Source organism: Chanodichthys erythropterus, chromosome 3, assembly GCF_024489055.1.
Source record: "Chanodichthys erythropterus isolate Z2021 chromosome 3, ASM2448905v1, whole genome shotgun sequence".
NCBI classification, from domain to species: Eukaryota; Metazoa; Chordata; class Actinopteri; order Cypriniformes; family Xenocyprididae; genus Chanodichthys; species Chanodichthys erythropterus.
In genome coordinates this window covers 55608525-55636460 of record NC_090223.1, presented here as the reverse complement: position 1 = coordinate 55636460, position 27936 = coordinate 55608525, and the positions used below count along the sequence as shown (strand labels likewise).

Genomic DNA, 27936 nt, shown 5'->3' with positions numbered 1-27936 from the left:
CAGCCAAGTTACACTGAAACTTTAGGACAGCTCGCTCAGGCTCTTCTAAAAGCACATAAAGAAAAGGAAAAAAACTAATTGTTGGGGCTGTGAGTATCTACCTTTCCCCTGTAATCCACCACAATGACCAAAGAATTTTTGTGAAAGGTAGCATACAAGAGAAAGAGATTGACTTTTTGCTTGATACAGGTGCAGAAATTACAGTAATTCCTACAAAATTGGCTGAAGGTTTAAACATCCCATACAAGAAAACTGTTTGACTGGTGAAGATTCTGTTTTGTATGAAACCCCGTCCCTAGAGGTACAGTTAGGCCCAAAGACTCTGACTACGAAATTGCTATGGGCTCCATTAAATACAGGTGCAATTCTAGGCATGGATCTACTGAGACATGTGCATCTAACTTTAGACCTGTCCTCAGAATCTGCTAGCATAAAAATTTCCTCAGCACAAGTTTCTACTAATAATGCAACCACTCCTGAGTATGCTTTCTTACAGAAGCATCCAATTTGGGCTAAAGACAAGGATGATTGTGGGTTTTGACAGGTGTAGAACCAGTCAAATTGACAGGAACTCCACCTCCTGTTACCAAACAATATCCTATACAGGGAAGCTATACAGGGAATCAAACCTATTGTAGAAAAAATTGCTAAAGCAAGGAGTGCTAGTTAAGACTAACAGTCCCTGTAACTCACCCATATGGCCCATCAAGAAATCCAATGGGACATGGAGACTCACCATAGACTACAGAGTAGCCAATAAACATATTGATAAAATCGCCCCCCTAGTAGCAGATCCATCTACAATTTGTAATGGCCTACCATTAGATTGCAAGGTTTTTTCAGTAATTGATATGTCTAATGGATTATTTTCTGTACCATTGCACTCTGAAAGCCAGGCATGGTTAGCTTTCACAGTTGACTATGAGCAATACCAGTGGACATGGTTACCACAGGGATTTCAGAATTCCCCAACTATATACCATCAGGCTGTCAGACGTGACTTGTGTGACCCAGAATGTCCAGTCAAACAGTCCACTATGATTCAATATGTTGATGATATTTTGATTGCCTCTACAGATCACGAGGTGCATCAAACTGAATTGGCAGCATTGTTGGACTATTTGCAGAAAAGAGGACACAAATGCAGCTTTCACAAAGCTCAAATAGCTAAAATCCAAGTCACATTTCTGGGTCAAACAATTGGTGCAGGAAATAGATCCATTACACAGGATCGAGCTGCTTCAGTCAAAGCCATAACTCCACCTACTAACATTAAAACACTCCGGTCATTTTTAGGAACAGCAGATTACTGTAGACCTTGGATTGAAGACTATGCCTCGATTGCTCAGCCACTCTATGACTTGTTGAAAGGCCAGGTTAAAGATTCTGATACTGTTTGTATGGAAGAAATTCATCTCAAAGCTTTCAATGATTTGAAGAGAGCACTGTGTCAAGCACCAGCATTAGGAATTGCCCAATCTAATAGGCCCTTTGTGCTTTATGTCCATGAACACTTAGGCTTTATGACTGCATGTCTAATGCAGGATCATGGGGGCAGTTTATGCCCCATTCATTATTATTCTGGTTAGTCCGCACTAATGAATCAAGCAAAAGTCACTTCTGTCACCTCCTCTCGTTGGGGAAATTGGTTAACAACTCTCACAGCCCCGAACATTGTTTTACAGCATGCGCCAGTCACAAACCCATCCTCATGTATGATGTATGCAATGACTGAAGTTGTGTAAGAGGATGAAGGAGAAATGACTCACGATTGTGTTACGCTTACATTTGCAGCTACAAGTGAAATAAAAGAAACTCCTATAGAGAATGCAGAATTGGAGTTGTTTGTTGATGGTTCAGCTCAAGTTATTAAGGTTAACAGACGAGCAGGCTATGCAGTAACTTCCATCACTGAAGTGATAGCTTCAGTTCGACTTCCAGATAATTTTTCAGCTCAAGCTGCAGAACTAGTAGCCTTAACTAGAGCATGCACGCTAGCTTCAGGATCGGTAGCAAATATCTACACTGATTCCAGGTATTCTTTTGGGATAGCTCATGATTTTGGTGTCATTTGGCAGAGTAGACAGTTTCTAACTTCTGCTGGATCCCCCATTAAGCATGCTGGATTAGTGAAAGATCTAATGTTTGCCATGAAACTTCCAAAGAAATTAGCGGTGATCAAAGTGAAAGCACATCTCACAACTAATACTACGGAAGCTAAAGGAAATGCTCTTGCTGATGTAGCTGCTAAACAGGCTTGTTATTATGCAACAGTACAAGTGTGTTCAGGTAGTACAGCACAGAAAACAATTCTGCCTCCTGAATCAATAATTGATCAGTACAAAGACGTTCCTCTATATGAAGCATGGACATGGTTAGACAAAGGAGCCACAGCGGATTCATCTGGTTGCTGGAACAAAGGGGGAAAGTATGTTGCTCCCGAATCACTGCTGCCATATTTGGCTCAACAAATACACAATTTGGGTCACAGTGGTCCAGCAACGATGAATCACAGGTTCTCAAATCAATGGTGGAATCCAAAATTCAGAAATGTAGCTACCGAAAAAGTCAAAAGATGCATTACATGTCAGAAAAATAATGATGTGCCAGCAGCAACTACAGCAGCAACACATACCCCAGCTCCACCAGGACCATTTCATCACCTGCAAATTGATTACATATCGTTGCCTCCTTGTAAGGGAAAAACTGATGTTTTGGTAGTAATAGACAAGTTCTCAAGATGGATAGAAGCTTATCCAACAGGGCGTGCTACAGCTACACATACTGCTAAATGTCTTGTCACTGATTTTATTCCCAGGTGGGGATTACCAGATTACATTGACTCAGATCAAGGTACACACTTTCAGGACAGGTAGTCAAGGAAGTGTCTAAAATGATGAAAATTAAGTGGAATCTTCACTGCCCCTACAGGCCACAAGCATCAGGACAGGTTGAGAGAGCTAACAGAACAATCAAAACCAGGCTAAGCAAAATGCATCAGGAAGGAGTACCATGGGTCGAGGCACTGCCAGCGGTACTGTGTAGCATGAGAGCATCACCTAACAGATCAGTAGGACTGAGCCCTCATGAGATTATTACAGGACGCCCAATGCAGGCCAGGTGTGATTGATCTTAGAAATGCTGATGTACACATTGCCTCAGATGCTCTGATCTCTTACTGTGAAAACCTCACAAAGGCAGTACAGAGTGCCAGAGAGAGAGTTGAGTCTTGTTGGCAGACTCCACCAGAAGGTGGACACACAATCATCCCAGGTCAGTGGGTCATCATAAAGTCATTCAGAAACAAGCCGTTAGAGCCTAAGTGGCAAGGACCACATCAAGTGATGCTGATTACAGCTGCTGTCAGGGAAGGAAAACCTGGACTCATGTGTCACACTGTAAAGTTGTTCCCCCACCTACAGGGATAGGATAGGACACACGGACCAGTGAGGAGCACGGGAAAGAACCGAATGCAATAGGCATCGGGGGCCAATCCTGCGGTGAAGAATACCTCATAGGCCTTCCCCCACTCACTAGTCCATCCTTACCTCATTGTTCTTTAGGTGTCACAGGAATTAAGAAATAGGGAAAGAAGGAACAACAATAGCAGACTTAGATTGAACAGAGGATACAACCCTAGTGTTTGCGGACTTTTACAACACATACTGCTCTGTTGTCTTTTGTTTTCTTTCTTACTCTGTGCAGATACCACTTGATAGCTGTCCCGAGACCCATACGCATCGCCCTCCTGACCTGCGTATGAAGACAACTAGACCCACTACCGAGCCAACTGTCAAGGAAGAAAAAAATAAAATAAAATAAAATAAATATATACACAACGCAGAGAATCACATACGGGAACTTCAGTCATCCATCAACATGATCAAGATTGCCATACTAGTAATCATCATAGACATCGCACAAAGTGTAGACTCCAGAAACAACATATTCTTAGAGTTGATGAATATGTCAAGAAATGCCTTGTTTGCTGGAAAGAACATTTGCATGCCACACCCACATTCAGTAGGAGCAGGAATTGTATGGGTGGCACACCCCATCTCCAACTGTGACACATGTACCTTATTCGAAGTTCATACTAGTGGAATATACAACAAGAATTCATGTCACAACATCACAACTTCTCCAGCTTCTCCATGTTGCATTCCTGGATTTACCATCCTGCAACCTAACTTCAGCTACTCCCATCTACTCTTGCCAATTATTTTTCCTTGGTGCGTGGAAAATTATGTTCCAGCCTCGACTCCATTGGGTGAAATTCCCCGTGAACGTTGCAACCTTGTGGTCGAAAAGAGAACAGAGATGGTAAGATGGACATTACTCCATCAGCAGGGAGAGAGGAAAAGGACTCCAGGGTGTCTCCAACAGACACCATCTCTCCCAAAACTCTTTGCAATAAATCAGTGGTGTATGATTCCTTCACCTTCATTTATATAGCGCTTTTTACAATGCAGATTGTGTCAAAGCAGCTTTACATTGATAATTGGTATATAATTTTTCCTTTAAAAGAATAGTGTCGATGCAGGCAGATCAAAAGCACTGTTGAATAAATGTCAAGGATACTGTTGAATATCAAATGTCAAGTCAAATTAAATTAAATTAGGGCTGCACGATTAATCATATTTTATCACGATAACGATATCTGCTTCTCTCGATTGATTTTAAATAATCGTCACAATATTGGCCCGCTCTATGAAAATGGACATAATTTGGAAATATTTGAAGTAATATTAGGAATTTCGCTGTTTTATCTTTTGAAGTTCCTAAAGGTTTTACCAGTTTTCATAATGTTGATCAGCTAGAAATGATTTTTCTTTGCTTTACGAATTTGCCGGGCAATTTGAATCTGATTTGTCTTATTGCAAACGATTTGTGTTGCTTTAAAATGTAATGTGAATACATATTACAAAGCGCTCACCAAAACTATGTTTTTTATTGATTTACCATCTAACGAACTTATCATAGTTGGTTAAATTTAAGTCTTTGTGTCACCTACAGGCCTTTTGGGTGAAGTGTAGGTTGGTAAAGAACTTGCAAAATAGCCATAGTTACATTACTCTTTTGATAGAATAAACATGATTAATAATCGTGATTATAATTTTGAGGAAACTGTGGCACTGGCTGTTGATGTGTCTTCACAATGGATGATCTAGTCGACTCGACCTCTGCTGATACTTCAGGGCTGCGTTGTGACTACGGTAAACCTCGGGATAAACAGAAAGACTAATATTAGCGTAGATGCCATTCTTTTTCTGATGTAACAAGTACATCTGGTGTTATATATAGTTGCGGTACTCCATATTTAACTTGTGATCGATATGATTTCTCATCGTTTACTACTACAAACTGATAACGGTCAGATAAGTATGATTTGAACCATGCCAATGCAATTCCACTAATGCCAACATAATTTTCAAGTCTATTTAAGAGAATATTGTGATCGATAGCGTCAAATGCAGCACTAAGATCCAATAACACTAATGAGAGATACAACCACGATCTGATGATAAGAGCAAATCATTAGTAACTCTAATGAGAGCAGTCTCAGTACTATGGTACGGACTAAATCCTGACTGGAAATCCTCACAGATATTATTTCTTTCTAAAAAGGAACATGTAACGAGGTTAGTAGATGTGGGAAGAAGGAGGCGGGAACCAGCGAACGTTGAACCAAAATTTAATATAAAATAAACAAAGAACAAAACGAAAGTAATGGTGCGCCTCCCAGGTGAAGCTCATTAACACTCGCGCCACCGGCCTCGCGCCGTTCCCTCACGGCTCTCGCCCGCCCTGCTCGTCACATACCCCCAACGCCCCTCGCAGGCCGGAGGGTACTCCTGCGACTGGGCTTCATCCCCCCCCCGGGGCCTATCTCGGCGGCCGCAGCACCTGGGGGTGAAGACAGACGAGACGAGAGAAAGGAGACGGAAGCAAGTGGAGCGACAGGACGAGAGAGGGGAGAGAGGAAAAAGAAAGAGAGAAAAAAAAAAAATTCTTGGTCCGGTTCCCCAACACACTGCCGCTCGGTCCTGAGCCTGCCAAGAGGCTCTTCCTCGCGGTGCCACATGCGATGGCACTGGACGCTTGGTGGACGGCCCGAACCTCGACCGCCTCCTGGCAGCCGGCGATGGCTCCTCCGGCTGAGGGCAGCCGGCAGCGAGTCCCCCGTCCCCTGCTCCTCCCCTTCATGGCGGACGGCAGCAGGCTCCGGCCCACAGCGGACGGCGGCGACTCCTCCGCTCCCTCCTGGACGGCAGCCACCCCACCTCGTCCCAGGACCACGGCATCCGGGTCTCCGTCCCACCTTTCACTAGGCTCCAGTACCACCGCCTCGGGCAGCCTCTCGCGGTCCTCACTTCCGCGCTGCCCGAACTCCGCAGCACCGCGATCCCCCTCAGCAGCGAGGGCTCTCCGACAGCATGTCCCTCCTTCCTCCCGGGTTTCGGCACCAATGTAACGTGGTCAGTAGATGTGGGAAGAAGGAGGCGGGAACCGGCGAACATTCAACAAAACTTTAATCTCAAAATAAACAAACAACAACACGAAAGTAATGCCGGCAGACGTCTTGTGTTGTTGTGGCCACACAAACATAATAAAACATAACAAAGTCCAGGCCTGGTCCTCTCTCGTCCTTCACTCTAGTCGCTCCTCCTTTTATGCTCCCGGAGCTCCTCCGTGAGGCTCTCGCCCGCCCTGGTCGCCACAGAACATAGTTGCGATGAAACGTCTCGGTTACGTATGTAACCCTCGTTCCCTGAAGGAGGGAACGGAGACGTACGTCAGTAGTGACCGACGAATTGGGATATCGCTAGAGAGCCCCTATCAGCTTCGAGAGAACTAAAACAGGCCAATGGAATTGGCGTGCGATATTTGCATAATGCGCACCTCCCCTAACAGGTGGATATAAAAAGGGGGGCAGATGCAATCGCACTCTGTTTTTCGCTGAGGAGACAACCGGTGTCCGCACTGCAGCGAGGGTACAGAAACTGTGGCGACGGGACGTACGTCTCCGTTCCCTCCTTCAGGGAACGAGGGTTACATACGTAACCGAGACGTTCCCTTTCAGTCGGTCACGTTCAACGTACGTCAGTAGTGACCGACGAATTGGGATCCCAACTAAAACGCCACAGTTACGAAACCCCTTCCAGTGCCCAGCGCAGGCTCTAGCCGCCCGTCGCACCAAGGGGACGGAGAAGGGGCGAGCTTACGCCGGGAAGTCTACTGCTGTTCCGATATACCCACTAAGTAAACTAGACTACACTGGGGAAGCGAACCCGTAAGGAACGCTGCGGAACCACTACCTACCCAGAGGGGAAGGAATTTACATGGAAAACATATGGACTGGCCCGCAGGGCAGAACGCATATGAGTCCCTGGGATGGCTCCACCTGAGTAGGGGGAGACTCATCTGACAGGAGAAAGCAGAAGCTCTGCTAAGGGAAAGACACGGGCTCACCGTAGGGAGTAACCGTGGACAATACACATATGGAATCACTCACGTAGAGGGATTGCAACATATGGAACCCAACCAACAGACAACATCGAAGATGGATGTTGGTCTGGCATCAGACACTCCGCAATGCCCGAGCCGAAGGTGGAGGTGGAGGAACTCGACAGGGTTCACCGAACGGGGAACACGACTGGAGTCAACAGATGCACATATCCTGCCCAGGGGGCGGGAGTGGCATTGCAAGCCGACACGAGCACAGGTTCAACGCGTCTACCGGCTGGTGGAAGCGAGTACACGGGAAGAACCAGCTTACACGTAAGCTAAAAACCCTAGCAAACGTGTTGGGTGTCGCCCAGCCCACAGCTCTAAAATCTGTCAGCGAGGCGCCATGAGCCAGCGCCCAGGAAGAGGCCACTCAGGTGGAGTGGGCTCTCAACCCGAACGGGCAAGGCACGCCCTGGGAACATAAGCCAGGGCGATGGCATCCACTAACCAGTGGGCCATCCTCTGCTTGGAGACAGCCTTTCCCTTCTGCTGGTCTCCGTAACAGACAAAGAGCTGATCTGAGGTCCTAAGCTTCAAGTTCTATCCACGTAAACACGCAGGGCGTGAAGTGGAAAGAGCGAAGCTAGGGCTGGGTCTGCCTCCTCCGAAGGCAGCGCTTGCAGGTTCACTACCTGATCTCTGAAGGGAGTGGTAGGAACCTTGGGCACATATCCAGGCCGGGGTCTCAGGAAGACGTGAGAATCCCCAGGCCCAAATTCCAGGCACGATTCGTCGACTGAAAATGCGTGCAGGTCCCCTACCCTCTTAACATGAGGCCAATACAACCAGGAGGACGGTCTAAGAGACAGTACTTTTAACTCGATTAATTGCAAAGGCTCAAGGGATGACGCCGAAGTTAGCTAAGAACTAAGGTGAGATCCCTAGAGGGTAAGGAGGGTGGGCAAGGAGGAATCAGTCCCCTCGCCCCCTCAGGAACCTGATGGTCAGACCGTGTTTCCCCAGGGCTTGCCATCAACTGCATGGAGATGTGCAGCGAAGCGGCAACATACACCTTGAGGGTGGAGGGAGACAGCCTTCGCTCCAAGCCCTCTTGCAGGAAGGAAAGCACAGATCTGACCGAGCATGATCGGGGGTCCTCTCGTCTTGCGAGAGGAGCACCATTCAACGAATAGGTTCGACTTCAACGCATAGAGGCTCCTCGTGAAGGAGCTCTAGCGGAAGTGATGGTGTCTACGACCGCCTGCGGGAGATCACCCAGAACCTCCGCATCCCGTCCAGGGACCACACGTGGAGGTTCCACAGGTCGGGACGCGGGTGCCATAGGAAGCCCCATCTCTGAGTCAGGAGGTCCTTCCTCAGAGGAATCGGCCAAGGAGGGGCTGTCGTGAGGAGCATTAGGTCCGAAACCCGGGTCCGAGTGACCAATATGGAGCCACTAACAAGACCTGCTCCTCATCCTCCCTGACCTAGCACAGGAGCTGTGCGAGAAGGCTCACTGGGGGAAAACGCATATTGCGTAGGCCCCGGGGCCAGCTGAGTGCCAGGGTATCCGTGCCGAGCGACTCGCCGGTCAGGGAAAACCACTGGCCGAGGGCAGTTCCTGGGGAGGCAACAGGACTACCTGGGCCTCGCCGAAGTAGTGCCAGATCAGCTGGACCGCCTGGGGATGGAGCCGCCACTTGCCCGCAAGTGGAGGCTGCCGTAAGAGCTCGTAGGCTGCACGGTTAAGCACACCTGGGACATGAGTGGCCTGAAGCGACCTCAGATGCTTCTGACTCCATAGCAAGAGATGGCAGGCGAGTTGCGATATGCGACGGGAGCGTAGACCAGCCTGATGGTTGATGTACGCAACGGCCGCCGTGCTTGTCCGAGCGGACCAGTACATGCTTGTCTGACAGCAGCTCCTTGAAGCGGCCCAGTGCAAGACATACTGCTAGCAACTCGAGGCAATTGATATGCCAATGCAGTCGAGGCCCCGTCCAAGACCCGAACCGCATGCCCGTTGTACATGGCCCCCCATCCGGTGGTAGAGGCATCTGTGTGGACCACAGCGTCCAAGGGGTACTCCCGCCCGCAGGAACAAAGGGTCCGACCACCGGATGAGGGTAGGGCGGCAGCTCCGTGTCACGAGGACACTGAGCGTGCTGCGCTGCCATGGCCATCTCGGGACCCAGTCGCGGAGCCGGTGTTGAAGCGGCCTCATATGGAGCAACCTGAGCGGCGAAACGCGGCTGCAGATGCCACATGCCCCAGGAGCCTCTGAAGTCTTTCAGTGGGGCCGCCATCCTGCGCTTGAGCGAACTCAGGCAGTTCAACACCGACTGGACGCGCTCCTCAGAGAGGCGCACAATCCAGGCGACCGAGTCTAGCTCGAGACTGAGAAAAGAGATCCTCTGCCCGGGGGCGAGTTTGCTCTTGTCCCAGCTGACCCAAAGACCCAACAGGCTGAGGTGAGCTAAACCATCTCCCTGTGTACGCACAACTGCTTCGCGAGCTGGCCAGGAACAACCAGTCGTCGAGGCAGTCGAGAATGCGAACGCCCTGTTCCTTGAGGGGAACAATGGCCACCTCCGCAACCGTGTAAGGCGTGGAGCGACAGGGCCAGCCCGAAGGGTAGGAGTTTGTACTGACATGCTAGACCCGAGCGCAGAATCGAGACATGAAAGTATGCATCCTTCAGGTCGAATGCTGCAAACCAAACCCCGGGACGGACGCACTCGAAAATGCGCTTCTGCATGAGCACCTTAAACGGCAGCCTGAAGGTACCGGTTCAAGACGCGCAGATCCAGGATTGGCCATAGCCCACCGCCCTTTAGGGTACAATGAAGTAGGGCTGAACCTGACTTCAAATCGGCTGGAGGGACCGGCTCGATTGTATCCCTCGCCAGGAGGACAGCAATCTCCACTCGGAGAACAGGTGCAATGTCCAACGACACCTAAGTGAAGTGGACACCCCTGGACGCCGGAGGACACCGGGCGAAATGAATCGCATAGCCGAGTCTGATAGTACGCATGAGCCAGCGGAACGGGCTGGGGGCACTAACCAGGCCTCCAGACACCGAGCCAGCAGAACCAAACGCACCACAGACGTACCGGGGGTGGGGCAGCGAACCAGAGTACGGGGACCCGACTCGGGCGGCGTGGTAGCGGCCCAGAGTGTGATCAGACTCTGCGAGGTAGCAGTGCGTATGGGAGACAGCACACGGGGCGCGGCCTGCACCAACACACTGACACCTGCTGGCGAGGTGAGAGGGGGCTGGGAGTAGCAACACGGGGCGCTGCACATCGCCAGCCACACTCTTGGGACGTAGAGGATCGGAAAACAGTTCTTAGTGGGTACCGCTGGACTCCGGAGAGCCAGCGGCGGAACAGACCAATTCTCCACCCGGCCCTCCTCCGGGGAGAAAGAACCGTTTACGTCAGCTCCAGGTCGCCATATCTCCAGGACCGTCTCCCGCTAGTCAGGTGACTGCGGGTTGAGCGGGCTGGGTTCAAGGCCAGTTTGTGAGATGAGCGCATTGAGAAAGCACACTTTGACGACGGCACATCCCAGCAAGACTCGCCAGGGGTGTTTCTGGACCACCATGGTGGACATTGTCTGGCCAGGGGCCTGCGCTTTGATTTGCATCCTGCGTAGCTCAACCCCGACTCAGAACTACCCACATGCAATGAGTGCTTTGACCTACTGCAGACTTGCCAGGGGCCAAGACTCATGCAGGGCAGAGGTGGTGTGCCCGTAGCACTGCCACCCCACCCTAGGGGGTAGTGAGAGAAAAAACTTGTAGTGCAGATTATGACCCTCTTGGCGTTCCATATTAACGCCAAAAAAGGCCACAAACTGCCAAGTTTTTTCATGCACATCCGGGCTAAGCCAGGGGCGCGGCAAGGCGAGTACGCGTCGCACGACACCCCCAGGGGCCCGGGAAAGCATGGTTGCCAAGTCTGAATCCGATTCGGCATGAGCACGCCACAACCGTGGGACGCTCAGCCTCATCTTCATGTTCAGAGCCCAACAATACTCTCTCCAATGTAGCAGTCGACATCTGATCCTCTGCTGGAGCCCTGACTAAGATGTTAGGTCCTCCATATTTATTTTAAGGAGGACCAGCAACACATGCAGAAGCTACCAGCCATGTTGGACAGTGAACGTGGCCGCCCAACTGGACGACACACGGCACCCTGGGCACCGACGTGGCCATGTATCTAAACATGATCCACCCACGAACATAGTCACAACATGTTTGCGATGCACTAGAGGAGTGGGGGGCCCACGGAGAATGAGTCGGCGGGTATTGCCCCACTGTGATCCTCTGGTCACCCAGGCTTATTAACCAAAGTAGCACTTTTCTGATTCAGAAAAATAACTAGATCGGGGAATAAGTGAGGGGACTCCACCTCATTAAAGGCAGCCGAGTCTCGACCGTGCATCTAGAGCGCCAGACAGCGCGCAGGGTTGCCGTGGCAACGCGCGCTGTCAGCCGGCAATTCGACGGCACACGGCGCGCTGAGCGCTCAAGCCCTTACGAGAAAGGTGAGCAAACAACGCGCCGACGTGGACATATTTCCATAAGAAAATATGACCACCCACAAACACAGTCTCAGCACGCTAAGCAGACATGAGAGAAAGTGATCGTGGCCGTCAGAGAGGATAGGAAACGACCGCCTCCAGAAACGCACAGACAGAATGACATCTTGAAAAAGACGCAGTGTCTGTCTGTGAAGCTCTTTTAGAAGGGGAAACTTCAGCTCTTTTGTGTCGAGACACACAGGGAGCGTCACGACGTGTTTAGAAAAACACAGGAGGAACCAGACCAAATCGCAGACCAACCAGTGGAATTACAGCGGAACGCTGGGAAAACATTGGATGTTTCCACCCGGCTCACTCCAACTCGCGACCTCGCTGCAGGCGTCGTCACACCAACACAAGCGCCGAAACTTCTTCAGAGGCTTGAAGTTCAAACAGCCGCAGGACACCAGGTAGGCTCCGAAGCGAAAGACAGAGTGCGATTGCATCTGCCCCCCTTTTTATATCCACCTGTTAGGGGAGGTGCGCATTATGCAAATATCGCACGCCAATTCCATTGGCTTGTTTTAGTTCTCTCGAAGCTGATAGGGGCTCTCTAGCGATATCCCAATTCGTCGGTCACTACTGACGTACGTCGAACGTGACCGACTGAAAGGGAACTGCCTTTTCTAGTATTTTTGACAGAAAAGTAAGATTTGAGATCGGCCTGTAATTGACTAATTCTTTAGGATCTAGTTGTGGTTTTTTAATAAGAGGTTTAATAATAGCCAGCTTAAAAGTTTTTGGTACGTATCCTAATAACAAAGATGAATTAACAATATTAAGAAGGGGATCTATGACTTCTGGAAGCATCTCTTTCAATAGCTTAGTTGGTATAGGGTCTAACATACATGTTGTTGATTTTGATGATTTAACAAGTTTAGACAATTCTTCCTCTCCTAAAGCAGTAAATGAAATGAATTTTTCCTCAGGGACACTACAATGCAATGTCTGACACGATACTGTAGTAGACGGTTGCATGGTTATAATTTTCTCTCTCTATAATTTTCTATTATCAGTCTTGCAAGTAAAGAAGTTCATAAAGTCGTTACTAATGTGCTCTTTGGGAACATCAGAAGTTGAAGCTTTATTTCTTGTTAATTTAGCCACTGTATCAAATAAATACCTAGGGTTGGGTTTATTTTCTTCTAAGAGTTTTGAAAAATAGGCAGATCTGGCAGTTTTTAAGGCCTTTTTGTACTCAATCATTTTCTCTCTCCACGAAATGCGAAATACTTCTAGTTTGGTTTTCTTCCAGATACGCTCCATTTTTCTGGCTGCAATTTTAGGTCCCGAGTCTGCTCACTGTACCATGGCATTGGATTAAATTCCTTAATCTTTTTTAAACGCAAAGGAGCGACTGAATCTAATGTGCTGGAAAAGACAGAGGCAATAGTTTCTGTTGCAACATCGAGGTCTTCTAAGCTGTCTGGTATGCTAAGGCGATGAAACTGATCAGGAAGGTTATTTCCTCCACCAACTGGCACCTTTTGGTTATGTGGAACTTCTGTCTACAACATTCTACCTAGCCAATTCAACGGCAGGTGCACCCTGGTTTATGTTCTACCAGCTATCAGAGAAAATACACACTCCACCCCAAGCTCTCCACATCTATATAATTCAGCTCCTACCACAAACAAAGAAGATGGCTGCATTCCAGGACTCACTTGTGCTCAAACATGGTGGTCAAGAACTCTTGGTGCATTAATCACGTTTTACGGTGTCATGCAGGCCCTTGATCAAGTCAGAAGCTTATCGAATTCTGTACAGAAACTGGCCAATGATACGGCTTTGGCTCTAGGTAACATTACAGACACTCTCGCTTCGCACAAGATAATGATCTTACAGAACAGAGTGGCTTTGGATTACATTCTTGCAACGCAAGGGGGAGCATGCGCCATTATCGGACCTGAGTGCTGCACCGTGTTAATGGATCCAACAGAGAACTTGAACAAAATCCAACAAGACATTCTTGATCTTTCAGCAAAATTACACCAGATGACTGAAGATAATTCTTCATGGTTCGGAAACCTGTTAGGTAAACCTTGGCTGTGGATCAAGGAAATAGCAATTCTGCTGTTGTTTTTCCTATTAGTTTACTATCTATGCGTCCACAGTATCAAGTGTTTCATTCAACAAATGACTCACACTCATCATGAAGACTGTTCCAACCAGAAAAGACTATTACCCGTAATAACTACAAGGGCCCTAGCTGCATGTTTGTTTCTGTGTCAACATGCCATTCATCACTAAAGACAATCAACACAGAGCAAGTGCTATGTGCCTGTAACGATCAAAGGTTACAAGAATGAAACTTTTAAGTGTCTAAATTTGTATTTTGTGAGAGTTATTAGAACTCTCAAAGGGGGAACTGTGGGATTACAAATTTGTTCTATGTTATATCTAGGTTCCAATGTAATAGAACTGAAAACTTTATGTATATTGTGTCAAGGCAGGCAGACCAGGTGTCTGAGACACTAACCTTTTGTCTCATGCACTTCCTGACCATGTGGCATGACCAGCTCAAGATACAGCTGTGCTTTTGTCTCTATGATAATGTAAAGGTATAGGTGATACTGCCAGACTGATTGGATTAGCACCTATGCATTTGAATGACACAGTTATGCTGATTAGATCATGGCTGGGAAATGTAGGGAATGATCTGATTCCTGTACTGCATTTGCATCCTTTGTTTAGATTGTCTCCACCCCTACTCTATGTATCCCTCCCCCTTGAATGTATATGAACTGCCAGGTACAATGCCTTAGTCAGACTTGGATGACTGCAGCGACACAACAGCACATTTCTCAATAAAGAGTAACTTCTGTTGAAAGATATCCCAACGCCTCCTGGTCTCTGCTTCAACGAGGGAAAAAGTTTCCAACACACCCATTCATTGGGATCTAATGGAAGAAGCAGAAGAAAGCTATCAGCCAAGCCACGGAGATGTACTCTTTTGACGGTGAGTCTGTCGTTCGTCATGTGAAATCAGTGGCGTACGGGACACCCCCGCAGCCCCCGCGGTGCGTGGGGGCCCCCACCCTATGATGGGCCCCGTCGCAGGTTCACCTATTTAGGCTAGACTACTTTATAGCCTTTGCTTTTTTTTTTTAGAACTGAACTCAATTGACTAAAGATAAAAATAAAGCATCCAACTGAAGCCCAAAAATGCAAGCAGAAGATCATAGAAACTAGTGCTAAATTACCACAAAAGGGGGAAAATTCACTGTTGTTTCCATCGCCGTTTGTAAGGTAGCCAAGACAACAGCGCTGTGCTACTGTTAGCGGATGTGTGCCGAGATAAATAAATATGTTCGGTCATTGCTAAAACATTATTATTGTTATTTATATTATTATATATTGCCCAAATGTATTTACCCCATCGCCAGCTCTGATAATGGTCAGCTACCGGAATGTCTTAAGTTCTTTTCCAAATGTAGCCTAGCCAATAAGTCTAGTTATTTCTTTATTATTTTACTGTAACTACATGAATTTAGTTTAGGCCTATACATCATTTGATGCACCGATAGAAATTACTGAAAATTTGCGGCCGAAACAGCAATTTACGTGCTTGTCTAGAAGGGAACCTTATATACACGCCTATACGCAAATTTGTGTCTAACTTAGAATTTAGACCAGCTAAAATATATTGTTAGACCAAAAATATCTTATCAATTAATTAAGTAATAAAGACATCTAATAAAGTAATAAAGAAATTTAATAAAAACAGAAAACATCTATTGCGCAGAAACATGAGTTTGTTTGTTACAATATCCATTCCACACCCGACATTCTTGGTTTATCGTTATTTATTAAATATAGGCAATTGGTTGATGAAACATTGATTGAAATTAAGATACAATTTCTACAAAACGAAATTCACTTTAAAGAAAGACTTACTATAAAACAAAACTTAATGAAGTGGTCAAACATGTCTAACCCGCTGCATATGTCTCCCGACTATTCACTTTTCATAATCAACATTGGTGACATCTTACAAAAAATATATTAGGCAATAGCCCAATATTTAAATATATATAAAACTAAATTGGTTACATTTTTACCCCTCTGGCCGACGAAAGCGCCGGCGCGTTCTGATTTTCTCCTCATGACAGCTGAAACAACTCAAAACAGGCCTTCTGTCATTTTTGGCGATAGCCTACAGATTAGTGCAAGACTACAAATGGTCTACTTTTTTCTCTCTGCGAGAATCTTTCTGAAACGTCTCAAACATTAATTTAAACTTGGCGAATAACTGTACCTAATAGAAAGAAACATCTCCATTATATAATAAATGTGTAGGTTTGTGTTAAATAAGAGGCGATCTATCCGCTGGAATGTGTTGTTTCTGAAATCGTGGCCAGTGCTCGTTGCGGCTGTTGTCCATTCTCTTGGCGCTCCTTTGGTTTTAATGAATAAATTATCCTAAATATTTATTCCTGCCGGTATTTTAGTCTACGATATCAAAATCACTAAACATTATATAGGCCTATCATATGGCTATAGCTAGGATAATATTATTCGATAACAACATCAAATGATGCAATGATAATGATAATTCACCACATGATTCACTGTTAAATCAGTTTTTGTAAACTGTGGGGCAGATGGACGCAGGTGCACAACAAATTTTAACACATGACATCACTGCTTGTGGGAGGGGCCCCATTTCATTCTTTGCGGGGGGGCCTCACAGACTTGCGGTACGCCATGATTGTAGATTTAGTTCATACACTGTATATAAAACAGTGTGGTAGCTAACATTATCACTTCTAAATATTCTGTACACAGACTGTTAAAACCAGCTTCAACTGGAAGTAAGTAAAACTGATAAATGTTTAAAACCAGACTGTTTTTTGATCATTAAAAAATATATACTTTTGATGTGCAATTGTTTAGTCATTGAGACTGTAATCTAAGGCTTTTTTTAACATAATCCCTTCTGGAAAATGATTTATACAGCCCACATACATAGAACAGGCAGATATTTTGCTATTGAATGTTGTGTAAGTGTAGTTTATAGGAAATGGGTCTAATATCCAGTTCATTTTCAAAATCAAAATATCGGCTTATAAATCGGCTCTTTTCGAGTTAATATTGGCATCGGCCCCCAAAAATCCATATCGGTCGGGCTCTACTGCCAAGACACCCCGAGAACTTCCAACTGGTCTCCTAGAATCCCTGCCAATTCCTCAGCGCCCCTGGTCTCACCTGGCTGTGGGCTTTGTTACAGATCTGCCCAGTTCCAATGGCTACACCACAATTCTGGTAATTTTTGATCGCTTCTCTAGATCATGTTGTCTTATCCCACTAAAGGGCTTACCCACAGCAGTGGAAACTGCACAAGCATTGTTTCACCATGTTTTCTATGTCTATGAAATACCTGAGGATATAGTCTCTGACAGGTGTTCACAGTTCATATCTTGTGTATGGCAAGCTTTCTGCAAACAATTGGACATAAATGTGAGCTTAACATCTGGCTATCAAGAATTGAGAACAACGACGTTGGAGTGACTTTTTACCTTGGGCAGAATATGCACAGAATTCACTCATTCATTCATCTACAGGACTCACCCCCTTCAAGTGTGTTCTAGGTTATCAGCCTCCCATGTTCCCTTGGTCTGGAGAACCTTCTGAAGTGCCTGCAGTAGACAACTGGGTCAGAAGAAGTGAAGGGGTGTGGGACAGTGCCCATGTGAGGCTGCAGAGGGCAATCAGAGCCCAGAGAATCATGGCAGACTGCAGGAGGCGTCCCCATCCGAACTGGTTGTCGACTTGAGATCTACGGTTGCGGCTGCCCAGCAGGAAGCTCGGCCCACGGTATGTAGGCCCATTTTGTATCTTACGACAGATTAATCCAGTAACCTACAAGTTGGAGCTTCCTGCTCATTACCGTATTTCTCCTTCTTTTCATGCGTCTCTGTTGAAACCAGTCCACCCTGTTTCCGGCCCCACTACATAGACATGTGCCGATATTCGGTAATACGATATATCACGATAATGGATATGCACGATATTGTTACCGCAGGCACCTCAAAATACAGCGAATAATTATTTATTAGGAATTATTCAAATTTTTATATTATATTTTAAGAATATTTTACCCATCAACCGCATAAAATGCACAACATGCCCAACGCGCATGAGAACCACATGGTGGAACGTGTGAAGGAGACATGCTGAATGACGCACGTTCACTCTCTGACAGCAGAGGGTGCTGATGGAACAGCAGAAATGCTGCGGTTACCCTGGAAACCCAGTTAATGAATCAGCATTTAAAATGCTTCAGCCATTGAATATTTTTTGTCTTCCCAATGTTGTTCATCACAGCTCTAAATTTTTCATACTTAAAGGGATAGTTCACCCAAAAATGAAAATTTGATGTTTATCTGCTTACCCCCAGCACATCCAAGATGTAGGTGACTTTGTTTCTTCAGTAGAACACAAATGATGATTCTTTAACTCCAACCATTGCATAGACAAATCCAAATTAAGCCCTGCGGCTCGTGACGACACATTGATGTCTTAAGACACAAAACGATCGGTTTGTGCGAGAAACCGAACAGTTTTTATATCATTTTTCGTGCTCTGACAGCAAAAGTGATGTCTCGCACTCATTGAAGTATAAGCACGAGACCTCACTAAGCGAGTGCTGAACGCAGTTGGACATTGTGGTGTATTAGAGGTAAAAAATGATATAAATACTGTTTTTTTTACTCTTATTGTTCGAGTTCCCATTCACTCCCATTATTTGACTGACAGACGGCAGCAGTTGGAGTTAAAAATCATCATTTTTGTTCTACTAAAGAAACAAAGTCACCTACATCTTGGATGCGCTGGGGGTAAGCAGATAAACATCAGATTTTCATTTTTGGGTGAACTATCCCTTTAAAGACTTAATGAGCTATTTATTTTCATTTTTATATTTTAATATGGACTACAACATGATTGAAAATGTTCTGATTATTTGTTATTGCTCAGTAACACTTGATGACCTAAGGCTTCATTACTTAACATGTCAATTCATTATTACCTAACTGACAAGAAAAAAATCAGTTTATTATAGCATTTATTAGCATTTGAAATAGCATTTATTAATCTTAGTTAATGTTAATATCTAGTTAATGTTTATTAACCTTACTAAAATCATAAGTTGTGATTATTATTTAATGGACCTAAAACTAACAATGATCAGTTGCATTTTTTTAACTAATATTAACAAAAACAAATACCTTCTGTAACAAATGTAGCTATTGCTCATTCTTAATGTTAGTTAATGCATTAACTAACGTTAAATAAAGAGACCTTATATAGTGTTACCTGTTCTTCTTTATAATTCTTTTGCACTTTAATAAAAACATTAATTTATTTTTTATTGTACTATGTTATTGTATTTAAATGTTCAGAGTTCTTTTTGTTATAAGAAAATTAGTTCTTAAACCTGTTATACTATGACAACACTATTTTTTGCAACTTATTTCAATATCATGATAATACCATTTACCGTGATAAAAGCTTCAGCAATTATCGCAACATGAAAATTTGATACCGTCACATGCCTACTACTGAGGAGAGGGAACCCCCTCCACCACTTGACATTGGTGGAGCTCCAGCTTACCTGGTTAAGGAGATTCTGGATTCCAGGCGTCATGGGGGCCAGTCACAATACCTGGTGGACTAGGAGGGCTCTGGTCCAGAAGAGAGATCATGGTTGGCCGCCAAGGACATCTTAGGCCCATCTTTGACCCAGGATTTCCACCAGGCACACCTCGATCGGGGCACCCAGACCAAGGGGACGACCATGAAGAACACCTGGAGGTGTTCATAGGAGGAGGGATTCTGTAACTTCTGCATCCACCATCCATTCCTCCAACCGCCAGAGGGAGCCATCTCCCTAATACTGAACAGTCAGTTCTTCTCTCTTCACTTCTTGTCTCCACCTGTTATATGCCATGTTGTTTGTACATCATGTTGCGAAGTATTGCCAGTTTACCCTGTCTCTACCAAGCATTTTCATTACCCTGTTTGTTTGTCACATGTATGTCTCTCTGCCTGTTTATGACCTTGACTTTGGATTACTGTAGGAGTAGGGAATGGAGGCGGGTATAACGAGCGCAGTGTGGCGATCAAGCAGCTTCTGAATGCTGGAAGGTGTATTTGAAAGACATGGTCTAATCTGAAATGTATCCCTATTGAATGGCATGGATCAGCTGAATGTCAGCTGACACGAGCTTGACTGACATGTCTGCCAGAACTGATGCTATATGCTTGATATCTGTCAGACCACTATCGTCAAAGATTATTAATAACAAATAATGTTAGCAATAAAACAATTTAAACGATAGTAATAAGCAATAGCAATAGTGATAGCAATTTAAGGTTGGAAATGGAACTGTTCTGGGAAAAACTCCCCGCTCATTCAAGCAGCCATGCCTGGACAGAGCAGGGAGTGCAGCAATACATTTCCCCCAAAACAAAACCTCCCCAAACCGTAATAAATGATAAAGGTAAATGAGCAGCCTTAAGCGAACACGATTAATACGGACAGCTGCGAATTGCGCATAGCATCCTAAGCGAGCCAACCGAAGGTGGTATGATTCTTGCAACAAGCATGTTGCTAAGCGCATAGCAACAAGCATGTTGCCAATTGAGTATCGTGCACATTGGCAGCAAGCATGTTGCCAAAACACAGATCAGCAATAAGTAAAAAGCATGTTGCAAATTCAGATGAGCTTGCAACAGCATGAAACTGTACCTTGGTGAACTGTAATAATACGTGGTTGTCGGTTTACTCCTGCAGAAACCCAAATTTGTTTTTGTTTTTTTTCTCTTCTTCTCTAATGGGGGAAGCTTATACCTCTAGCAGCAGCAAATCTGATACAAGCCTGTTGTAAATCACAGACTAATATTAAACTAGTGGCAATCTGGTCGGGGAAGCATACACCCGTTGCCTAATACATAAAATAGGTTTGTTTTTATTTGTTTTTTTTGTTTTTTAATTGTCTAATTTGTGTATTTAAGAACAAGCATGTTACAATACTTTAAGTTAAGCTGCAGAAAAGTTGCTAACTTAACATGTTGCAATATGATCAGATAGCATAAGAAGCATAAAGTCTAAAACAGCAGTTTATGAGCTATCATAAGCTGCTGTTTTAGACTTTATGCTTCAGGTATATGCTAATTCAGGTATATGCTAATATACCTGAATAAACTTACCACAGCATGTGCTTATAGTAGCGGCAATGACACTGGAATCTTCGGAATCAAGCATTTTTTGATACATTTGCAACTAGATAGATTTAGAACAAGCGTGTTTCCAATAGCAACCATAACTTTAAGGCCGTGTGTCCAACAAAGTGTTTTTAGCCAGCTGAAAACGCTAGGCGATCTGCTTAAAACGCCTATCTATGAGCACCTGAGAGTGCTTCAGCTACGCAGCGGTTTGTTTTTTTTTTTCAGTTGAGACGCTTTGTTGCTATGATATGGAATATCCGTGGCACTGTAACTTATAACTGATTTTGCAGGTAATTTGTTTCAGACTAAAAATGTCGACACAATGTGGAATTACTTGCTATATATGTTCGGAGACCAGCAATATTAATTTCTCATAAATTTTGTTTCATTCTCTGTTTGTTTGATGTCGCTGTACACCAAGAATGTTGTGACAGTTGGTCGCTGTTGTATTTGTCCCGCCCCTCTTCCACTCTGATTGGACGTCTGGCTAAAAAGTGACAGTGATGAGCACAGAGTTTTACTCAAAGTTGAACATTCTTCAACTCGAGGCGACCGGTAAAAAACGCAGAGCTCTCAGCGCTTGAGCGTGAAAAAGTTATGCTCCTGGCTTTTAAAAAACGCTGCGTTCCCATTGAAAACAATTGAAAAAGTACTTGAAAAGTACTGGAAAAAATGCTCTGGTGGACACACGGCCTAAGGGTGTACTCACACTAGGCACGGTTGAGCCTGAGCGCGATTGTCCCCACTCCCTCGCTGGCCTGTACTCACATTGCCCTTAACGTTCCGAGCCAGAGCACGCTTGCATCATAAACGATGCAGCTTTTTGAATGGAAGAAAATGGGAAGAAATGCACTTTCGCTAAGATACTGCCTAATATATTTATCATTTACGCTGCGCAGCGATTTTTTACTTCCACGTATTAGAGGATTATTACGAAGGCAGCTGACGTTAATTATGTTCATCAATAAGGTGAGAATCAGACCCTTATAAACCCAAATACACTTGAATTAATTACATGAATTGATAAGTGTACTATCAAAGTAGTAATAAAGATGTTTGCCATCGTAATGATGACAGTAGCACACAAAAAAGTAGTAGCTGTTCCGTGCTCTGGCACGGTTAGCGCTCACACTGCATGCGAACCTCACTCATGCCCAAACGAACAGCACTCTGGCCCACCTCTTCCAAGTGGGCCAGGGCCGGCTAAACGAACCGTGCCCAGGCACGGAATGGAGCAATCACACTTGTCAAACGAACCGGGCTTTGGGGGTCAAACATTGTCGGGCACGGTTCAGAGCGCCAAGTGTGAGTACACCCTAAAGGTGGAGTCAGTAGAATTTCAAAAACACTGTTTGGAAGTTAGTCGGGCCGACACCAACAACAAACGTGTAACCAATCAGCATTAGGTGGCATAAGACAGTCGAGGAGAGAGAACGAGCAAGAGAGAGATTTGAAAAAAGAAAAAAAAAGTTCTTAAAGCTATAGTTATATGGCTTCAAGAACACTGTTCCCAATAGCAACTATAGATTTAAGACAGAGCGTTTTTTTCCATGGCAACTATAGCTTAAGAATAGCATGTTTTAGCGACTAAACAGCTTCTGAATGCTGGAAGGTGTATTTGAAAGACGCAGTCTAATCTGAAATGCAGGGGCGGAGCCAGAGGGGTGGCTTGGGGTGGCTCACGCCACCCCTGAGATTCGATTGGCCACCCCAGGTGCCACCCCAAAATCCTACTCTACGATTGGCCATCAAGGCGGAACCTTTGTTGACGCACTTTGCTGCCTTTAAATCAGCGCTGGAGCTTGGACAGTCAGACACCAGAACTCAGAAATGTAAGCAGCAAGTGTTTGATATAAGCTAACAAACGATACATGGCTTATTGTTTTTTAGCATGTGAGTTTACAGCACTACTACTTGTGCTAGCACGCAAAGATATCTATTTACCTATCACATCTGACTTGATATCTAATCACACACACAGCCCAGTATCACGTCTGTTGAATCACGTCATGTAGGCTAATTTATCTACTGTAAGTTACCTGCCTATTCTGCCTACTCAGTCGACATTTTGCTGGGTCATTAACTGTTAACTGTAGGCTACTTTTGTAAAAAGCATTTAAAGATTTATCATTAGCAGATTAGCAGACGCAATTTTGTGCAAAAAAACGTAGCCTACATTATATTTTAACCAAATTAAACACGCCATAGCTCGCCCCAACCTTCAGTAAGTTAGGCTTAGGCTATATTCCCAGATAAATTCCTCGCAGGGTTTCGTTTTTGTTCTATAAGCTATACAGTCAATGTTTTCAAGCCCTGTGTTGCTAACATACCTATGCTGTGAAATTGGTCTAGCCTATTGGTGGGTTTAGTTGAATTTGAGTAATAGGATATGCAACCATTTACATCTGGAGATAGTTATTTGTGCTCACCAAAATCATAGAAATTATCATTACAAGACACTTACAGTATCTCCTGTAATCCAAGACAGATTTTCTTCGAGTTGTTAGGCTTTAGAGCATTTATTTTAACAAATGACATCCACCATCAGCACCACCATCATGCCTTTAGTAGTACATATGCAGCACGCGCTATTGTGCTTTCACATATGCCGCGTTTTCTAGTGTGCAACTGATCTGTGGCTATATATCACAAACAATACATTTACTTATTTTTATTTCAAATCCAAAAGTTGTTACTGAACATGGCGTGTCAGCATTGCTATTCTCTTTGTATAGCCTACATATTTCATAGATGTCACGTTTAAACGCACTACATTTAAACGTTTTATTAATTTCATTACATAATATATAAATCTAAAGTATTTATATAAATATAATATTGCTCACGCAAAGTGGCAAAACATTTAAACATATGCTTTGTTAAAATGACAAATTTTAAATTAAAACTTAAAATAGACAAAAACAGGCAACTCACATCTTTTCTTTCCTTTTAAATCTTTTCACAAGAAATCCCTCAGATCATAAATAACTTTGTTTTTCCACCTTCATGAAGAGACAAGTGCTATCGTTTATGTCTCCTTGTTCACCTAAATGCCACCTAAATTTGTGAACAAATGACCGATTTCAGCCGCAGCTTCAGTGTCTGTTGATAGTGTAGTAGGAGGTGGCAGGACTTCAGATTCTAGAGAGCATTTGATTGGACAGAAGATTTGATGAGAAGCTGAAGCCTGTGGCGATGTCATGAAAATCCGTGATCCATTTTAGCGGAAGTGAGAGACTTTAAAGGATTAGTCCACTTTTAAATAAACTTTTCCTGATAATTTACTCACCCTCATGTCATCCAAGATGTCCATGTCTTTCTTTTTTCAGTCAAAAAGAAATTTAAGTTTTTGATGAAAACATTCCAGGAGTTTTAACCTTAAATGCTCATCTTGAACTAGCTGTCTTCTTCTCCTCTATTAGAATTCTGGCAGTGTAGACACTGCTAAGTCTATTACTGCCCTCCACAGGCCAAAGTTTGAACTAAATGTTATATACTATTGAACTAGCATATAGAGTGCCCCAGGGATGATGCATTTTTGTAGGCAAAACCCGGAAGCGAGTTAGCATTTTAGGACTTCCGGTTCCAACGCCGTAAAGTCTAAATCACCTGAAATAAGGTCTGTGGTAAACAAAGCCTCTAAATACTTTCACGTTTTGATCTATGACATAAAACACACCAGTTATAACCCACTTGTGATTTTTTTAAACTTACTGTGTCTTAAAATCGGCAGTTGCTAACAAGTTGCTAAAAGGAACTACTTCCTTTGGCGGAGACTTTAGACGTCATCATTAAAAACGGGACATTTGGACAGCATTTCCATGAAAAAGTGGATAAGTATTCATAACAGCACAGATCATAATCAGCGATGTGCTGGTGTGCTGTAGTCCGTTTATAGCCTACTGTTAGCCTTTTATATCTGACGACTTTATTTAGCCTTCAAAATCTATAAATGTTGTGTTAACTAGTAAAGATTATCTTGATAGACAAAACGTGTAAGTGTCATAACGCTTTATTAAACACAGAGCTTATTTTCTGCGATTTTCCAAAAGTCTAAGGGAAAAATGCATTTCACCCGAGGGAACCCGTGCACCGCTAACTTCCGGGTTGGCTTACAAAAACGCGTCATCCCTGGGGCACTCTATTGCATATAAAAATTAGTTTAAACTTTGACCTGTGGAAGGCAGTAATATGCTTAGCAGCGTCTACACTGCTGGAATTCTAATAGAGGAGATGAAGAAGAGAGCTAGTTCAAGATGAGCATTTCTGGTTAAAACTTATATAATTTTCTTTTTTTTTTCAGAAAATGAGTGATGGTTTCACTAGATAAGACCCTTATTTCTCATCTGGGATCGTGTTGAACAATTTGAAGCTGCAGTGAAACTAATTATGACCTTCAACTATTTGGTGCCCATTGAAGTCCACTATAAGGAGAAAAATCCTGGAATGTTTTCATCAAAAACTTTAATTTCTTTTCGACTGAAGAAAGAAAGACATGGACATCTTGGATGACATGGGGGTGAGTAAATTATCAGGAAAAGTTTATTTAAAATTGGACTAATCCTTTAAGTTTTGAATGCTTATATCTCCTAAATGCAAATTTTGTCATTGTTTTGGAACATACCAGCTTATTCATAACCTTAAAGTTAACATTCATATTAAAAGCTAAAAAAAAAAAAAAAACTTTAATTTTGATTTCACAGGGATTTTATCTCAGATTGTGTTTGTCTGAAAAAAGATATATAAGAAGTCTGAAAGAAGTCATATATACCTAGGATGACTTGAGGGTAAGTAAATCATGGGATAATGTTCATGTTTGAGTGAACTATCCACCACTGCCCCTCAAACACTCAGAACATGATAGAGAGAGAGACGCCTGATAGTGATAACGAAATGTGCAACAAGTACACCAGAGTATGTTTATTAGCAGTATACTTACTGTTTAAGAAACCAGTCCTGGACAAAAGGAATCTTATGAAAATTTGCAGGCATTCGTTCTGTCCATTGAGGGTTTTTACTGTTGAACAAGAGAATAAAGAATAGATTTAAACACACTTAACCATTTTTAATATATGTATAAAAGTCACAACAAAATAACCATAAAATATTGGCAATACACAAATGGCCACTCACTTGTATAGCCATTCAGTGAGGAAGTCACAGCCATTAAATGCCGTCTTTTTCCTCTAGATTGACAATGAAGCATGTAAAATAAAAAGAATGAAAAATGTTATTATAAGATTATATTATCGTTATAATATTGCTGATCAGTGGAGGATCCTGGCATATGTTATGCAGTTGCCTAGGTTGCATTTTGACTGCATTGTGCCCCCCATCTCACCTATCATTAAAAAAAATTAATTGTGCCCTGTTATTTGTCTACACCACAGAAATCGCTTGCAGAGTTATTCAGATGACAAGGAAACCGATGGCAGTTTTTTTTTTTTTTTTTTTTTTTAAACAAACAAAAAAATCAATAATTATTTAATTAAGAAATACAAGACCTTTATCGTTGTTATTTTACTGAAATTCTCACCTTCAATGAGATGGGTTTTTTTTTTTCATAGTTAAATTTAAATGTTTTATTTAAATGTATTATTATTTGAAGTCAGATCATTTAAATAATAACAAATACAGGTACAGTACATTACTTATATTCAATCAATTAATTGTTTTAAATATACTGTAAGAGCCTGACCCCGCACCTATAGGACAACATGTTTGAAGCTGACCTCAAAGCACTGGTGCTTCTGTGCTTCTGTAAGCAAAGCTTCCAGTCCGGGCAGCAGCACAGGAAATACATGTTCCTCCAAATAACATCTGCTGAGCCCTCGACAGAGCTGGGGTCTCACTAAAAACCTATTTGGATAAAAGTGCATTTTATACAAGTTAAATAGACTGTATACACACAATTCTACATTATGGGAAATAAAATGACTGGGAAAAAAAGTAAAATCAAGTAAAGACCGTTAACGTTACATTGAAATAGCAAGCAGAAAAGCACAAATAGTAGGAAATAGTAACTGTTCAATTACTCTGTTTGAGCTGAGCATCTCATGAAGAGTAGGTAGAAACTAGAGTTTGTTAAACTGGATGACTCGTTCATGTCTTCCTCTGCAAAACAGAGAAAAAAAAATTACAACTAATTTACAACTGTTTCATTACCCCCGCGTTGTTAACAGCTCGCATCTACTTAATTACGATTTTTCCACTGACATATAACGTTAAGTCTACCAATCGCATTTTCGCTGTGAATGATACTTAGTGAGAGAAAATAACAACCCGTTTTCTAGCTGGAGATCAGTGTTTTCTCACCTGTGCAGCGTTTCAGTGAGCGATCAGCGTCCGTCACTTTCAAACAAGACGAAAGCGCAGCCTGTTTGTTTGACTAAAGTATGCGAATCAGCGGGCCTCACCGTCGCGAATGCTTCTGCCCCATGTTCTGCCCAGTCTGTTTTCCGTAACCATAGTGACGGTACCTATGGTAACGACATAAGAGTCATTCTACGAAACGGGTGCCATTTGGGTCCGCAACATTTGATAAGATGCATAAGGCACAAAAAATGTCCCAAAGTCTGTTTCCAAAGCTTATAGTTATTGATTCAAGTGTTCTTTTTAACATGATATATGATCAAATGTTTTTTTGTTTTTTTTTTGAAGATTAG

At 43.6% G+C, this 27936-nt stretch overlaps 1 protein-coding gene across 1 annotated transcript in view; it reads right to left on the bottom strand.

Moving 5' to 3' along the window:
* Nucleotides 1-27717, bottom strand: part of iqck (IQ motif containing K) — a 64858-nt gene extending 37141 nt beyond the window's left edge. Inside the window, exons 1-5 of the mRNA XM_067377490.1 lie at nt 27587-27717; nt 27307-27385; nt 27004-27130; nt 26405-26457; nt 26211-26288 (exon numbers count right to left, since the gene is read on the bottom strand). Coding sequence (XP_067233591.1) covers nt 26211-26288; nt 26405-26457; nt 27004-27130; nt 27307-27377 — 329 coding nt within the window. The 5' untranslated portion in view covers nt 27378-27385; nt 27587-27717. The remainder of the gene's footprint in view (nt 1-26210; nt 26289-26404; nt 26458-27003; nt 27131-27306; nt 27386-27586) is intronic.
* Nucleotides 27718-27936: the final 219 nt, after the last annotated feature.